General features: G+C 40.3%; 1 protein-coding gene across 3 annotated transcripts in view; it reads left to right on the top strand.

The window, feature by feature from the left end:
• Nucleotides 1-17,336, top strand: part of LOC311130631 (equilibrative nucleoside transporter 1-like) — a 51,168-nt gene that overhangs the window by 15,523 nt on the left and 18,309 nt on the right. For 2 of the 3 annotated variants that reach the window (XM_084163422.1, XM_084163420.1), the window contains exons 2-7: nucleotides 3,989-4,065; nucleotides 4,442-4,523; nucleotides 4,937-5,115; nucleotides 7,491-7,630; nucleotides 16,962-17,096; nucleotides 17,194-17,291. In XM_084163422.1, the coding sequence (XP_084019548.1) occupies nucleotides 4,040-4,065; nucleotides 4,442-4,523; nucleotides 4,937-5,115; nucleotides 7,491-7,630; nucleotides 16,962-17,096; nucleotides 17,194-17,291 (660 nt within the window). In that variant the 5' untranslated portion in view covers nucleotides 3,989-4,039. Of the gene's footprint in view, nucleotides 1-2,640; nucleotides 3,314-3,988; nucleotides 4,066-4,441; nucleotides 4,524-4,936; nucleotides 5,116-7,490; nucleotides 7,631-16,961; nucleotides 17,097-17,193; nucleotides 17,292-17,336 lie in introns of those variants that run through there. The other variant, XM_084163421.1, reaches the window with a different exon arrangement.

The following is a 17,336-nucleotide window of genomic DNA, read 5'->3' as shown; positions in this document are numbered from 1 at the left end:
ACTGGGCCAAGTTTCCTGTATTTATAACAACCACAAGAGGGCAATGTTATTATGGATAACCAGAAGGACCAGTGGCCTATAGACTGACTGACTGACACGGTGTTGGGATGATTGATAGGTTGTGTGCCTAGCCAGCAAAGTGACCGGTTTTCATATGTTCATTCTAATGTGGAGCAAAACTGGCCAATGCTAAGAGTGCAATAGCACCTATGTTGTTAAAGATTAGGCTACTTAAATTATATAAAAGATTAGACCCTACATAAAATATTAGGCCTACATTTTTTTTTGCATTAGTCTTTGGATAGGCAAGATCAACCACAATTGCTCATCACTTAAGATTCTCTAAGAGTTAGCCTAGCCATGATTAGGCTACTATTCATCTCAGTTTGGACTGAAAAAGTTTAGGAGGGCCTCCCTCATGATTTGAGGTTCTGTTTCAAAAAAGCTCAACTTACTTTTACAAAAACTTGTACTGCATGTGCCTTTTATTCAATAGGGCAAATGTTATTTTGCTTGGGTGTGGCATTCGTCCATCGTTGAGTTGACACACTTTGATATTTCACAAGGACTGCCACCTGTCTTTGTCAAGCAACCCCTCATACCTATTTCTTTCTGATATCACATGGGATCTTATCCAGAGGTAAATTCCTTCATGTAGGCCTATCTCCTAGGTCCTTCAGGGTGAGTTGCTTAACCTCGTACAGCTTTCACTCAACTCAAACCCATCAGCAACATCATTCCATGCTATTTTGTCAGACATTACTACTCCTACTGACTTGAGATAGTTGTATCTGTTTGATTTGGAGCTAAGGTCTGTGTAAATACAACTGTGCCAGGAAAATGTATGTAGAATTATGCAACATTGATGCCTTGCACGTCATGGTACTGTGTACCATGTACCGTGCTGTAGACCAATGATGCATTCAGATTTTAGTGCACAGTTTATGTGTTTTTAAGTGATTTTGCAGAGTGCAGACTAGGCTATACGTAGGCTATTGTTTGACCAAATGGTAGTGAGCTCTATACTGCTTTGCTTACCATGGAATGTTTAGAGGCTTGTTGCAGTTATAAACCTAGGCTACTGAATGGTGATGTGTATTGAAGGCAAATAGGCTATAGGCTATTCTCCAAGGGTGTTCTAGGGTTGATAATAAGGCAAAACATAACCTAAACCCACTCTACAATGTAGGCTAAAACAATCAGTTGAGTGAGTTGATGAGTTGCATTGTGCTTTAGTTGCCTAGGCTAAATTTGACAAGAGAAAAAGTGACAGCTGTTAAAGAAAAAAGGTATGTGAATGTGCATGCCTGAGAGAGGGAGGGACAGAGAGAGAGGGGGGAGGGACAGAGAGAGAGAGGGAGGGACAGAGAGAGAAAAAAAATACCACAAATACAAATTCCATCTAGACACCGTTGCCCTAGAGCACACAAAAAACTATACATACCTCGGCCTAAACATCAGCGCCACAGGTAACTTCCACAAAGCTGTGAACGATCTGAGAGACAAGGCAAGAAGGGCCTTCTATGCCATCAAAAGGAACATAAAATTTGACATACCAATTAGGATCTGGCTAAAAATACTTGAATCAGTTATAGAACCCATTGCCCTTTATGGTTCTGAGGTCTGGGGTCCGCTCACCAACCAAGAATTCACAAAATGGGACAAACACCAAATTGAGACTCTGCATGCAGAATTCTGCAAAAACATCCTCCGTGTACAACGTAAAACACCAAATAATGCATGCAGAGCAGAATTAGGCCAATACCCGCTAATTATCAAAATCCAGAAAAGAGCCGTTAAATTCTATAACCACTTAAAAGGAAGCGATTCCCAAACCTTCCATAACAAAGCCATCACCTACAGAGAGATGAACTTGGAGAAGAGTCCCCTAAGTAAGCTTGTCCTGGGGCTCTGTTCACAAACACAAACAGACCCCACACAGCCCCAGGACAACAACAACAACAACACAACTAGACCCAACCAAATCATGAGAAAACAAAAAGAGAATTACTTGACACATTGGAAAGAACAAACAAAAAAACAGAGCAAACTAGAATGCTATTTGGCCCTAAACAGAGAGTACACAGTGGCAGAATACTTGACCACTGTGACTGACCCAAACTTAAGGAAAGCTTTGACTATGTACAGACTCAGTGAGCATAGCCTTGCTATTGAGAAAGGCCGCCGTAGGCAGACCTGGCTCTCAAGAGAAGACAGGCTATGTGCACACTGCCCACAAAATGAGGTGGAAACTGAGCTGCACTTCCTAACCTCCTGCCAAATGTATGACCATATTAGAGACACATATTTCCCTCAGATTACAGCGATCCACAAAGAATTCGAAAACAAACCCAATTTTGATAAACTCCCTTATCTACTGGGTGAAAAACCACAGTGTGCCATCACAGCTGCAAGATTTGTGACCTGTTGCCACAAGAAAAGGGCAACCAGTGAAGAACAAACACCATTGTAAATACAACCCATATTTATGTTTATTTATTTTCCCATTTGTACTTTAACTATTTGCACATTGTTACAACACTGTATATATACATAATATGACATTTGAAATGTCTTTATTCTTTTGAAACTTCTGAGTGTAATGTTTACTGTTAATATTTATTGTTTATTTCACTTTTGTTTACTATCTACTTCACTTGCTTTGGCAATGTTAACACACGTTTCCCATGCCAATAAAGCCCTTAAATTGAAATTGAATTGAGAAAGCGAGAGATAGAGAGAGATAGGGAGGGGTGGTTCCTATTGATTGCACCACAGACTAAGATAAAAGAGACAATGGGCAATGAAAAGGGTGAAGGAAGGAAGTTATGTATAAGGTTGAATTGCACATTCTGTTAGAATGATTAACCTAATCAGACCATCCATTCTGACCAGTATTGTCCTAGAGACTGAACACAGTAGGCTAACTTGTGAGATGCTATAGCCTACAGATCCCAATTGAAAATGTATTGAGGCCCATACAATTATTAAGCAGATAGAGAAAAATCATGTAGCTTATTCATTTGAAGTTGTTATTCAATTAACACATCACAGCTCTCTTCCGGGTAGTGTGGGGAATATGGAAAAGCCCTATATGTGTCGGGGGGGCTGGGGGGCAGAGAAGACATTAAGATAGCGCCAGTTAGTCACTATCAGCTGCTGAAATGCACACATAGTTGGCAACTGTATGCGCTGGGAGGAGTCAACATCTGAGTTCTTAGAATGTCCATGAGCCGACCTCTCAGCTTTATAAAATAAGAAGATCTTGACGACTGGCTGGAAATGGGTAGTTGATGATACTGAGTCTGTTGCTGTAAGTATTTTATCTCTCATCCCATTGCATGATGCTCTCTCTGTCTAATGCCTCGATGTTTGGTAATATGAAGAATATGAATCTTACATTGTACAGGAGCAAAACACTGTAGCCTAGGCTATTTGTCAGGATGCTACTGAATATCATCCAAAGAGTCAGCAGACCTTCATTTTAGACCTTCAATTTAAGTTTCAGTACTGTGGAAATGTAGGCTATATAATATCACTAATTAACCCTCCCGTTGTCCTAGGGTCAAAATGACCCGCCACTGTGTTGAACCAACTTTATTTAATTTTTATATTTTTGGGATCATTTGTGAGAAGGAGGCAGTGAGACTTTAAAGAAAGTATCACTGCCTCCTTCTCACAAATGATCCAAAAAATATAAAAATTAAATAAAGTTGGTTCAACACAGTGGCGGGTCATTTTGACCCTAAGACAACGGGAGGGTTAAGAAACTAGTCTAACCCTAGTTTTCAGATCTCATAGACCCATATTCATTCAAATATATTTTTTATTCCACTATCACAGTTTTATCTCCTAAAACCCTCTTGGTGTTTGTTCTCTAAAGTAGTTGATAAAATAATAATAATATGAGTTTGTTTTCTTGTAATTCCTCAACACGACTGAAGGAAAAAGACGTGAAATGTGTTTCAATCCATCCCATTTCTTTCAGGTTTGGTGCTGAGCTGTGGAAAAGGGTGACAGTAATCACTGAAGAGAAATAATGGCCGTCCATGAGCCAAAAGACAAGTGAGTAGCAGCCGCTTTATGTGTTGAATGTGTATGGCGACATCTTCACATTTTGACAATGCACCCACAGCTATAGTATCAAGTTTCTGTGACACTTTGGCTAGTCCTTCTTGATATGGATATTGGCAAATTATATTGGAACGTGGTGCTTGCTTATGCTAAAAAAATCTACAGGCTTTGTGACTTCTTGGACCCAAATGGTAGTCCCGCAAAAATTACTGGAATTTGCTTAATTGAATCCCACATGTTGTATCATAACAGTCAAGTAATTACCATTCTACCTTATCATTTCTGTGGGCCTACATACTATGGTATTTATTATCAAATTACAAATAAAGTCTGTAAGCCTAGTTTCCTCTCCTCTGTCATCCAACAGAAACAATGGCGTGTGGCTGATCTTTTTCATGCTGGGCTTAGGAACTCTCCTGCCATGGAACTTCTTTATGACAGCCACCATGGTAGAGCACACAATATTTTCATATCATCTACTTTAAGAGTGTGAATAATTAAAGAATACATTTCAGAGATACAATGCCAGAGCATTTAGTGAAATGTCTGTATTCATTTCAAAATATGTCTCAAGTCTTACTTTTCAGATATTCTTAATAGCCAATGATAATTAATATAAATACTGATAACCCCTAATCTATTCATTATAAAAATTAATGATGGATTGGATTTAAATTCAATAGCATTTTTCAAATTTTCTCTAAGTGCTTTACATTATAGTATATTTTATACATTATTGTATTTCATCCACTAACAATGGATAGCACCCATCTGGGTGATGCATGGCAGCCATGTTGTGCCAGAACTATCACCACACATCAACAATTAACTAAAATTAAGTGACTGTCCTCTGTCTCTACAGTATTTTACCAGCCGTCTCAGCGACCCCTCCCAAATGGGCACCAACCTGTCAGGCAATGGGACCGGGGGAGAAGGGGACAACCGTAGCCTTTTGGAGGCCAAGTTCAATAACGTAATGACGCTTTGTGCCATGGTGCCTTTACTGGTCTTCACCTGTCTCAACTCAGTCCTGCATCAAAGGTTTGCCCACCACCCCACCCACATCTTTCCTAATGCATTAAAGCTCTACTCCAAAAGTTATAAATACAGTAATGTACACACACAAGGGTAAAAACATAATGGTTTGAGAAAAATAGTGTTTTTTAGACAACTGGGAACTTCTGAAGAGTAGGGCATTCAAGGAGTTGGTCTGATGGTCTAATGTGATGTCATCGGCCACCCCTCCTGCTTGAGGAACAATAGAGGAGCAATGGAGAACAAAAGAGGAAAGGCCCACTCTCACACTTGTGTCATGTCATGTCATACCTGGACCACCTATTGAGATGCGCCTTTTATTAAAGGCCCAATGCAGTTGTGTTTATCTCAATATCAAATCATTTCTGGGTAACAATTAAGTACATTAGTGTGATTGTTTTCAATTAAAATGGTCAAAAATAAACAAAAATAACACAATCTTAGCATAAATGCAATTTCTCAAGCAAGATTTTTGCTAGGACAGTCTGGGAGTGGTCTGATAGAGGGGCCTAATTGGAGGAGCCCAATGGGAGGGATGTGGAACCTAAAAACTAGCTTGTATTGGCAGAGAAGAGGGAAAACTCTCTTTGTTATTGGTCTATTAACTCACACAGAGTGTACATAACATTAGGAATACCTGCTCTTTCATTGACATAGACTGACCAGGTGAATCCAGGTGAAAGCTATGATCCCTTATGAGTGTCGATGAATGGGAAAATACAGGTTAAAGAAGGATTTTTAAGCCTTGAGAAAATGTAGTCATGGATTGTGTATGTGTGCCATTCAGAGGGTGAATGGGCAAGACAAAATATTTAAGTGCCTTTGAACGGGCTATGGTAGTAGCTGCCAGGCGCACCAGTTTGAGTGTGTCAAGAACTGCAACTCTGCTGGGTTTTTCATGCTCAACAGTTTCCTGTGTGTATCAAGAATGGTCCACTACCCAAAGGACATCCAGCCAACTTGACACAACTGTGGGAAGCATTGGAGTCAACATGGGTCAGCATCCCTGTTGAACGCTTTCGACACCTTGTAGAGCCCATGCCCCAACGAATTGAGGCTATTCTGAGTGCAAAAGGGGGTGCAACTCAAGATTAGGAAGGTGTTCCTAATGTTTTGTACAGTCAGTGTATACTGCTTGGTGATGTGAATTTCATGTAGTCTGTTCAAACAACTCTTACACTAAAAGTGCATTATTATAATGTTCACAATTTCACAGTATTATTCCAACCTCATAGTGTGGAAATATATACATTTTGGACTGCACTGCCGCTTTAAGTAAATCAGGCGTTAGAGGTGAAAATGAGAGTGGAGCAGAGAGGAAGAGGCAAAGCGAAAGGTTATATGCCGCGTTCACATTCTAGTCGGAACTAGGCCCATGAAGTGAGAAATGTTTGTATGGAGGTCAATGAGAGTGCCGAATTTAAATAAATAAAATTGCTACGTGAGGCTTATTTGAACGAACAAAAGTTTCGTAATGGCTAGGTTGTTACGAAAACACTGTTATAAGTGGTCGCATGGGCAACTTGGAAAAAAATTACTTTATTTCAGAGGTGTGCCTGTTGTCATAGAGATAGATAGAGGACTCATCATGGCTATAACCAGTTTTAGTATGAACATTGCCATTGTGGGCTTCCACCATTTTAAAGTAGTCAACTGGGTGGGGATTCCTATGAGATGGGAGCAATCAGCCAATGAAGAAGAAAGTGTACTACTTTAAAATGGAGATAGTCTCAATGGCGTTGCCAATGCTTTCACAGACACTATAATGGATATATATATGTAATCACTAACTGTAAGTCGCTCTGGATAAGAGCGTCTGCTAAATGACTTAAATGTAAATGTAATGGCACAGATACAAATATGAGTCCTCTATCTATCTCTATGGCCTGTTGTTCGCACGCATATCTGCCCTCTCATTGGCTAGAATGGTCCCACCTGATCTCGCCTCCTCCCGCCTGCCTTCCATCTTTGAGAACATGTATTTCCATTGTTAGAGTGGTCACTTGAATATCTTGCCAATATAATAGACAATCTTTGACTGGAGTAGGACTTTAATCTATTGCTGGACAAGCTAATATGATAATGTGTGCCTGTATTGAGCAGGCATGTTTAGAATCCCTTTGGGGTTCAACTTAGACGGTTGTACCCTTTGTACACTATTGTGCCGACCCAATCTGCACTGTGCTAGCTCAGATATTTTCTTTTCACATTTTCCTTTCCAGCATGGTTCCAGCAACTACAGTGGATCCATAGCCAGGCCAGCACATTTCAGCTTGGCCCAGCTCGGTTCAGTAGTGTAAAAAGTATACTATGCAGGATAACCACTTGTAATCAGCATAAGATTGACCTCAGATATTTCACTCCAACTCTGTAACTCCCAGGATTCCTCAGAAGTTTCGGATCATGGGCAGCCTGGCAGTGATTTTGGTGGTGTTTCTTCTGACGGCCATCTTGGTAAAAATAGAGATGGCACCCCTCCCCTTCTTCACGTTGACCATGATCAAGATTGTCATCATAAACTGTGAGTTTTTCCGGCCTTTCTAGGGTCCCTTTTTTGCCCCCTTCCTCCCTCTTTTTAACGTGTCAAATCTTTTCCCCTTCAATCATCTGAGTTGTCCTGAAAGTAGAACTAGGTCTCAGCACCCTCAATGTCGTAAGTCTTTATTTTACATTTTGGTAATTAGCAGATGCTCTTATCCAGGGCGACTTACAGTCAGTGCATTCAACTAAGGTAGAGAGAACAACCACATATTACAGTCATTACAAATAATACAATTTGTCAATAAAGCATCTATCAGCAAAATCAGTGCTAGTAAGAAAAGACAAGTGTGAGTGTTAGTGCAAGAATGACACGTACAACAGTAAGGTATTCGTTTTGGGGGGGCATTCACAACTAGCAGGATAACAATAACTGAGTTGAGTTTTATTTCATTATATATGGCAGCTAGAAGCTGAATTGCGTATACAGGAAATTCAGGAAAAATAAATCAGGCTAATCAAGAAAGTAAAGAGGTCTGAAGAGATCATGGACCAGAGAGTTGTTTTGATGTTTGAGAGAAGGAAACATCGATGCTCTGAGTGGAGGGAGCATCTCGATCACAGCTGGTCAGAGTCAAAAGACAGGCAGGTCAGTAGCCTCAGCTGCGCACCTGGTCATACTCCTTCGTAGACAATTAACTGTCTAGTCTTGCACTACCACTTGGGTAGTGCCACTGCTGCTACTAGGGCACTTACAGATGTCGGATCTTAATTTGACCCCCTTCGTCGCAGGATGAAAAATAGTCCTGCAGCAGGAGGATTTTAATGAAGAGTGAATATTTCAAATCGCCACCAGGGGGCAGCTGGAAGCGGTGTTTGTAGGATATACAATAATTTTGGTCCACCGGGCTTCAGTTCAAGTAACATATCTAGGCTATGTGCAGGCTACAGTGCATCTCTTGTAAATTCTCATGGATTATAATAAATTGACATATTTGTAGGGGGTAGATGTATCATTTTTTTAATCAATTGTTTTATTATACTGTATGTTCAAGGCAATCAATAGGCGGAATAAATTAGTGGTTGCCTAAGTGGCTGTGTGGTCCAGTGGTTACAGCCGTTGACCCTGGCACTCATATGCCAGAGTTTGCATGAGTTTGAATCTGCCCCACTGCCCTTTGAGTTTTTAGAGGAAATAGTACTTTTCTAGTTACTCTCTGTGGGCTATACTTGTACTCTTACTCAAGTAATTTCTGAAGGAAGTAACTTACTTTTTACTCCATTATATTTTACCAAATCACTTCAGTTACATAGATATATTATATTATTATATCGTTGCTGTCAGATGAAAACCTCGTAACTCCAAATGTGTTGTTTTTCATTTTTTTACATGAATCGATACTATTGGTTCCCGTTTACGTCTGTATGAACGTTTCACGACCCCTTGACCAATGAAATGTATTCAAAATAGCTTGTCATCAAAACTCGTAAGTCCATTTGCTCTCAAAGTTGTCCGTCAAACCCTGGATCTCCACCATGACTCTTGAAGGGAAGTGCACGTCTTTACTCCTGAGGATATTTTTTTGGTGGGTTCTTACCAAGTCGCTATCAGAGGTAAGTTGCACTATAATTACCTTTTTCCTTTGTAATATTATATATTTCTGGAGTAAAATAAGTATTTCTCAGATATAATTCTGCTATTGAAATTGTGTTTTGAGGGCGAGTGCAAATCAAATGGCTAGTTCGCCTGGAAACCCGACGTTGAATTGCATTGAATTCTACGTTGGGCAGAAATGATCATTTGAATCAGGAAAGTTTCCTCTCACGACCTCTACAAGCCAAAATGAATTAAAATTATATTTTAATGTACTTTACCGGTTGTCAGTGCAGTTGGTCCTTTTGGCGGTAGGAATGTTAGATAATATATCCACAGGAAAGTATAATTACATAAATCTTTCAAAACGCTGGTAATGTGTTCAGATTTCTATCACCTGAAACATGCGCAGAACCATGTAAACACATACACATGCTTCGTACAGTGGGGAAAAAAATGTATTTAGTCAGCCACCAATTGTGCAAGTTCTCCCACTTAAAAAGATGAGAGAGGCCTGTCATTTTCATCATAGGTACACGTCAACTATGACAGACAAATTGAGAAAATGTTTTCCAGAAAATCACATTGTAGGATTTTTTATGAATTTATTTGCAAATTATGGTGGAAAATAAGTATTTGGTCACCTACAAACAAGCAAGATTTCTGGCTCTCACAGACCTGTAACTTCTTCTTTAAGAGGCTCCTCTGTCCTCCACTCGTTACCTGTATTAATGGCACCTGTTTGAACTTGTTATCAGTATAAAAGACACCTGTCCACAACCTCAAACAGTCACACTCCAAACTCCACTATGGCCAAGACCAAAGAGCTGTCAAAGGACACCAGAAACAAAATTGTAGACCTGCACCAGGCTGGGAAGACTGAATCTGCAATAGGTAAGCAGCTTGGTTTTAAGAAATCAACTGTGGGAGCAATTATTAGGAAATGGAAGACATACAAGACCACTGATAATCTCCCTCGATCTGGGGCTCCACGCAAGATCTCACCCCGTGGGGTCAAAATGATCACAAGAACGGTGAGCAAAAATCCCAGAACCACACAGGGGGACCTAGTGAATGACCTGCAGAGAGCTGGGACCAAAGTAACAAAGCCTACCATCAGTAACACACTACGCCGCCAGGGACTCAAATCCTGCAGTGCGAGACGTGTCCCCCTGCTTAAGCCAGTACATGTCCAGGCCCGTCTGAAGTTTGCTAGAGTGCATTTGGATGATCCAGAAGAGGATTGGGAGAATGTCATATGGTCAGATGAAACCAAAATATAACTTTTTGGTAAAAACTCAACTCGTCGTGTTTGGAGGAGAAAGAATGCTGAGTTGCATCCAAAGAACACCATACCTACTGTGAAGCATGGGGGTGGAAACATCATGCTTTGGAGCTGTTTTTCTGCAAAGGGACCAGGACGACTGATCCGTGTAAAGGAAAGAATGAATGGGGAAATGTATCGTGAGATTTTGAGTGAAAACCTCCTTCCATCAGCAAGGGCATTGAAGATGAAACGTGGCTGGGTCTTTCAGCATGACAATGATCCCAAACACACCGCCCGGGAAACGAAGGAGTGGCTTCGTAAGAAGCATTTCAAGGTCCTGGAGTGGCCTAGCCAGTCTCCAGATCTCAACCCCATAGAAAATCTTTGGAGGGAGTTGAAAGTCTGTGTTGCCCAGCGACAGCCCCAAAACATCACTGCTCTAGAGGAGATCTGCATGGAGGAATGGGCCAAAATACCAGCAACAGTGTGTGAAAACCTTGTGAAGACTTACAGAAAACGTTTGACCTGTGTCATTGCCAACAAAGAGTATATAACAAAGTATTGAGAAACTTTTGTTATTGACCAAATACTTATTTTCCACCATTATTTGCAAATAAATTCATTAAAAATCCTACAATGTGATTTTCTGGATTTTTTTTTCTCATTTTGTCTGTCATAGTTGACGTGTACCTATGATGAAAATTACAGGCCTCTCTCATCTTTTTAAGTGGGAGAACTTGCACAATTGGTGGCTGACTAAATACTTTTTTTCCCCACTGTAAGTATGCATGCGTCTCGTGCATGTATTTTTTATCTTGTGTGCATGCTTCAGGTGATAGAAATCAGAACGCATTCCTACCGCCAAAAGGACCAACCTCACGGACAACCGGTAATGTATGTTAAAATATAATTTTATTCAACATTCTGGCTTGTAGAGGTTCTGAGAGGATTCAAATGCTAATTGCTGCCTGACATAGAAATCAATGCAATTCAACATCGGGTTTCCAGGCAAATGGTTAATTAGCGTTAGCTAACCCAGAATCTGACAACGTTTAATCTCCTGTTTTTAGCTCCCCATATTATCTCTGCTTGTTGGCTAACTATCCACCTTGTCATTGACATAAAGAGTGAACAGATTAATCAGATGTGTGTGGCAATAACTAACTAGCTATCACATTAGGTTGCCACTAGATACCCTGGCTAAGCTAGCTAGCTAGCTGCAGTGTCAACCATGTAGCTAACTTACATTAGCTAGATTAACCGGTCAGTCCAGCGCAGCATTCTCCCACTCCATTTCTCACTCGTGTGTGTGTGTGTGTGTGTGTGCATGTGTGCGCGTGTGTCTAAATGTCATTCTGTTTTTATGACAAGCCCTATAAGCACATCTGTCAGTGTATCAACTCAGTAAGCTGTTTGTGCCATATACTACACTGAACAAAAATATAAACGCAACATGCAACAATTTCAAAGATTTTAATGAGTTACAGTTCATAGAAGGAAATCAGCCAATTGAAATGAAAACATTATGCCCTAATCTATGGATTTCACATGACTGGGCAGGGGCACAGACATGGATGGACCTGAGAGGGCATAGGCCCACCCACTTGGGAGCAAGGCCCAGCCAATTATAATGAGTTTTTCCCCACAAAAGGGCTTTATTATTATAGACACACCCCTCCCCTCCTCAGACGATCCCGCTGGTGTAGAAACTGGATGTGGAGGTCCTGGGCTGGTGTGGTTACACGTGGTCTGTGTTTGTGAGGCCAGTTGGACGTACTGCCAAATTCTCTAAAACGATGGCTTATGGTAGAAAATGAACATTAAATTATCTGACAACAGCTTTGTTGGGAATTCCTGCAGTCAGTATGCCAGTTGCACGCTCCCTCAAAACTTGAGACATCTGTGACATTGTTGTGTGACAAATAGTGGCCTTTTATTGTCCCCAGCACAAGATGCACCTGTGTATTGATCATGCTGTTTAATCAGCTTCTTGATATGCTACACCTGTCAGCTGGATGGATTATCTTGGCAAAGGAGAAATGCTCACTAACAGGGATGTAAACACATTTGTGCAAAACATTTGAGAGAAATAACCTTTTTGTGATTATGGTAAATTTCTGGGATCTTTTATTTCAGCTCATAAAACAATGTACATGTTGCATTTATATTTTTGTTCAATATAGAAATACAAATATGTGTGTGTGTGTGTGTCTTTTTATTTACAGCTTGTTGTGGCATCACCGAGAGGGAAGAGAATGGGCCATCCAAGAAAAGAAAATACCCTTCAAAGTGGAAAGGAGTGGTTCGTAAGAGGAGGATGTAGGGTAAACATTCTACCTTGGCAAGAAAAAAATGATTGAGTTGACTGGCAATTAGTATCTGCACTGTTTGATCATTTATTACTTATATGATTCTTTCCTTATTACCTACCTTGATGTTTAATTCCATGCTGAAATGTGTCTGATTTGCATACTAGTAACATGATCGATAGTGACATGTCGATATTGATTGTTGTTTGACTGTTGTACCACTTACCTGATCCTCCTTGATATTTCATTCTGAGTGAAAAAAAATGTAACATCACACTTGGTGTAAATCTTTTTAGTAGGCATTCACCATCACATGTAGACTACTTGAAATTGTGTTGTGAAATACATTTTCATCAATGCTATTGAAATGTTTAAATTATTCCAATGTCTTGAGTACCATTTACAGTGAGGGAAAAAAGTATCTGATTTTGTACGTTTGCCCACTGACGAAGAAATGATCAGTCTATAATTTTAATGGTAGGTTTATTTGAACAGTGAGAGACAGAATAACAACAACAAAATCCAGAAAAACGGATGTCAAAAATGTTATGAATTGATTTGCATTTTAATGAGGGAAATAAGTATTTAACCCCCTCTCAATCAGAAAGATTTCTGGCTCCCAGGTGTCTTTTATACAGGTAACGAGCTGAGATTAGGAGCACACTCTTAAAGGGAGTGCTCCTAATCTCAGTTTGTTACCTGTATAAAAGACACCTGTCCACAGAAGCAATCAATCAGATTCCAAACTCTCCACCATGGCCAAGACCAAAGAGCTCTCCAAGGATGTCAGGGACAAGATTGTAGACCTACACAAGGCTGAAATGGGCTACAAGACCATCGGCAAGCAGCTTGGTGAGAAGGAGACAACAGTTGGTGCGATTATTTGCAAATGGAAGAAACACAAAAGACCTGTCAATCTACCTCGGCCTGGGGCTCCATGCAAGATCTCACCTTGTGGAGTTGCAATGCTCAAGAAAGCACATATACAGGCCCGTCTGAAGTTTGCCAATGAACATCTGAATGATTCAGAGGAGAACTGGGTGAAAGTGTTGTGGTCAGATGAGACCAAAATTGAGCTCTTTGGCATCAACTCAACTCGCCGTGTTTGGAGGAGGAGGAATGCTGCCTATGACCCCAAGAACACCATCCCCACCGTCAAACATGGAGGTGGAAACATTAAGCTTTGGGGGTGTTTTTCTGCTAAGGGGACAGGATAACTTCACCGCATCAAAGGGACGATGGACCGTCAAATCTTGGGTGAGAACCTCCTTCCCTCAGCCAGGGCATTGAAAATGGGTCATGGATGGGTATCCCAGCATGACAATGACCCAAAACACATGGCCAAGGCAACAAAGGAGTGGCTCAAGAAGAAGCACATTAAGGTCCTGGAGTGGCCTAGCCAGTCTCCAGACCTTAATCCCATAGAAAATCTCTGGAGGGAGCTGAAGGTTCGAGTTGCCAAACGTCAGCCTCAAAACCTTAATGACTTGGAGAAGATCTGCAAAGAGGAGTGTGACAAAATCCCTCCTGAGATGTGTGCAAACCTGGTGGCCAACTACAAGAAACGTCTGACCTCTGTGATTGCCAACAAGGGTTTTGCCACCAAGTACTAAGTCATGTTTTGCAGAGGGGTCAAATACTTATTTCCCTCATTAAAATGCAAATCAATTTATAACATTTTTGACAAGCGTTTTTCTGGATTTTTGTTGTTGTTATTCTGTCTCTCACTGTTCAAATAAACCTACCATTAAAGTTATAGACTGATCATGTCTTTGTCAGTGGGCAAACGTACAAAATCAGCAGGGGATCAAATACTTTTCACCCTCACTGTACCTTTTTCTGAAATTGAGCACATTAATAGATATTAAGCTAACTTTGAATAAGACCGTAATTGAAACTGTACAGCCTACGAACTTAGTTTGATGTGAGTCTTTATTGGAGACTACTTAGGGTGTATTCATTACGGAAACCGTTTACTGTTTAATTAAGAACCAAACGGAAGCAAACAGGGACCTACCTGAATTTGTCCAATAGAAACTGTAGTTAGCATTTTCCGTTTGGAGTAAACGGTTTCTGTTGCAATATGTTTTGCAACAGAATCTGCGTACTGATTACACCTCTGTGCTGGAGTACATCTGCAAGATGGTGCTGGCAGGCTTAAATAATAAATGAATGTCAAATCAATTGCACTAAGTAGTTTTCCTTTTTGTTTTCTGTCACAGTTTAGCAAAACATAAAAAAATTACCTAACTAAATTTGTAACTAGTAGGTTACTTAAGTAGTTTCTGACCGGATACTTTGTTACTCTCACTTGAGTAGTTTCTTATTAGGGCTACTTTTACTTTTACTTGAGTAAATTACAATCTAAGTAACAGTAATTTTACTTAAGTACAGATTTTCAGTACTCTACCCACCTCTGCAAATTATACATAGCCTAACTATAAAAGCTGGGCGAGCATACACACTGGAGGAAAGTTTATTGTTATACAGTAGGCCTACATCTGTCAATCAACTGATGGCCCAAATCAGTTCATCAACTTTAGCCAGGGAAACACAAACAGTAGCCTATTAACAAGGGGCCTATTGCCACCATTGATGGCACTAGATTATCGCATGTTGATGTTTCGTTAAACCATCAATATGCTCTAAATTCATCCACACAGCTGATCTCAATTGCAACCATTATTGGTCACATCACATCAAGATGATGTTGGTGTTACCTTAGTCAGAGATCTGTATATAATGATGAGATGCTCATGTCTCTGCCCTAACAATGGGAGTCGTTTTCCCAAAGGCAGGAAGGCAGGCGACAAATGTAGGTCTGCATATGAAGGCCATAGAAACGCATTGGGCTTATTCTGGACAGATTTTGGCAAGAGTGAGCCCTCTTACTTTGCCTCTTCCTCTCTGCCTTAGTTCTGCTTGCAACCAAAGTATTTCAAGATACAGAATGTTCACCCTGTGGTTGGTATTGTCATCGAAACAACTTAGTCCTTTTTGAACCAACTAAGGGCGATTTATCTATTTGACAAACATTCCGTACAATAGAAATAAAAGTATTTCCTTGTTTACCACGGCAAATCTACTTTGGCAATTTACCCGACACTTTGTATGAATGGAAACTAATGTTGGTGTAGCCTACTCTTATTATTTTATTTGTTTCCTATTTATGTTATCCAAAAGTGTCTGGGTGAAATATCCCTGGACTGTCCATATTTGAAATGTGTAACTAAATCAAGTCAATTGGGGGGATTGAGTTATTTTTGCCAGAAGGGAGTAAGCCAGAATCGAACCCACACTGACATGGTAGGCCTATATCTGCGCCCTGAAGGCAATGGCCCTAACCACTAGACCATCCCAGGCCACGATTGAACTGAATTTTGACAAGTCACTCGTAACCTTAGGATACACTTCACACGTGTACGTCATAGCCTAGTGAAGACCAATATCTATTTTGTGTTATTAAGCTATATTTAATGACGGTGGTTGATATGTATGGATGCATTTCAGAAACACTGTTGCATTAGTAGGGCCTAGAGATATGATTTTGATAGCAGGCCTGATCCCAATGACTCAACTGCCCCCGCATGGATAGAAAGAGAACTGCACATTTTCAAGGAATCACAAGGCTCATTTGAATTTCCTGATGTAGCAGGACATTTCTCCCTGACAAAAGAGTGATCAAGTTAAGATCCACAATCTGTAGGCTCACCACACATTTGATAAAAGGTAATAGCGGTAACATTGTTTACAATTCATTTCTATTGAGCACAACATAATCCAAAACACAACCAAAGCAAATGCATCCAACAAGTTTGTAGAGTCACAAGTCTGATGTAGTCATTGTGTGCTAAGAATATAGGACCAAATACAAAAATGTTGACTAATTTAATACACTATAATTGAATTTGTTCAAATACTTATGACAAATAATTTCATTTCTAAATGGTAAAACAGATATGTATGAGAATACCCTCAAATAAAAGGCATTCTGTTCTGTCACCTCATGAAACACCTCCAAATACTAGAGTATACAGTAGAGCCAAATTAAAAGATTTAGCTTCATTGTCCAAATAAATATGTAGGGGAGTGTACGAGCGATAATTGGGGCATATTGGAATCACTGTCTGAGTAGTTATTCATTTGTCAAGCGATAATTCCTTGTTGTTGTATGACTGGACTGTTTTTTTTACAACCTCTTCAGCCTTTGGCGCTATCCTGCAGGGCAGTCTGTTTGGCATGGCAGGCCTAATGCCTGCCAAATACACCACGCCCATCATGAGTGGGCAAGGCCTGGCGGGCACTTTCGCTGCCTTCTCCATGATCTGTGCTATCGCAAGTAAGTCTGAGAGATGATACACCTTTTTTAAGAGGGGGCAACCGTGGCATTTCAAAATCAACTCTCTCTCACTCTCTCTCTCTCTCTCCTTCACCAGGTGGCTCAGAGATAAATGATGCTGCTTTTGGATACTTCATCACAGCCTGTGCAGTGATCTTATTGGCCATAATATCCTATGTGGTCCTCCCTAAACTGGTAATAACTGAACTCTGGATTTAATATGTTATTACATACATTTGG

The sequence above is a fragment of the Coregonus lavaretus genome, assembly GCF_964263955.1.
Source record: "Coregonus lavaretus genome assembly, chromosome: 6".
NCBI classification, from domain to species: domain Eukaryota; kingdom Metazoa; phylum Chordata; class Actinopteri; order Salmoniformes; family Salmonidae; genus Coregonus; species Coregonus lavaretus.
The sequence above is the reverse complement of the archived record's forward strand: the minus strand, read 5'-3'. Positions and strand labels throughout refer to the sequence as shown.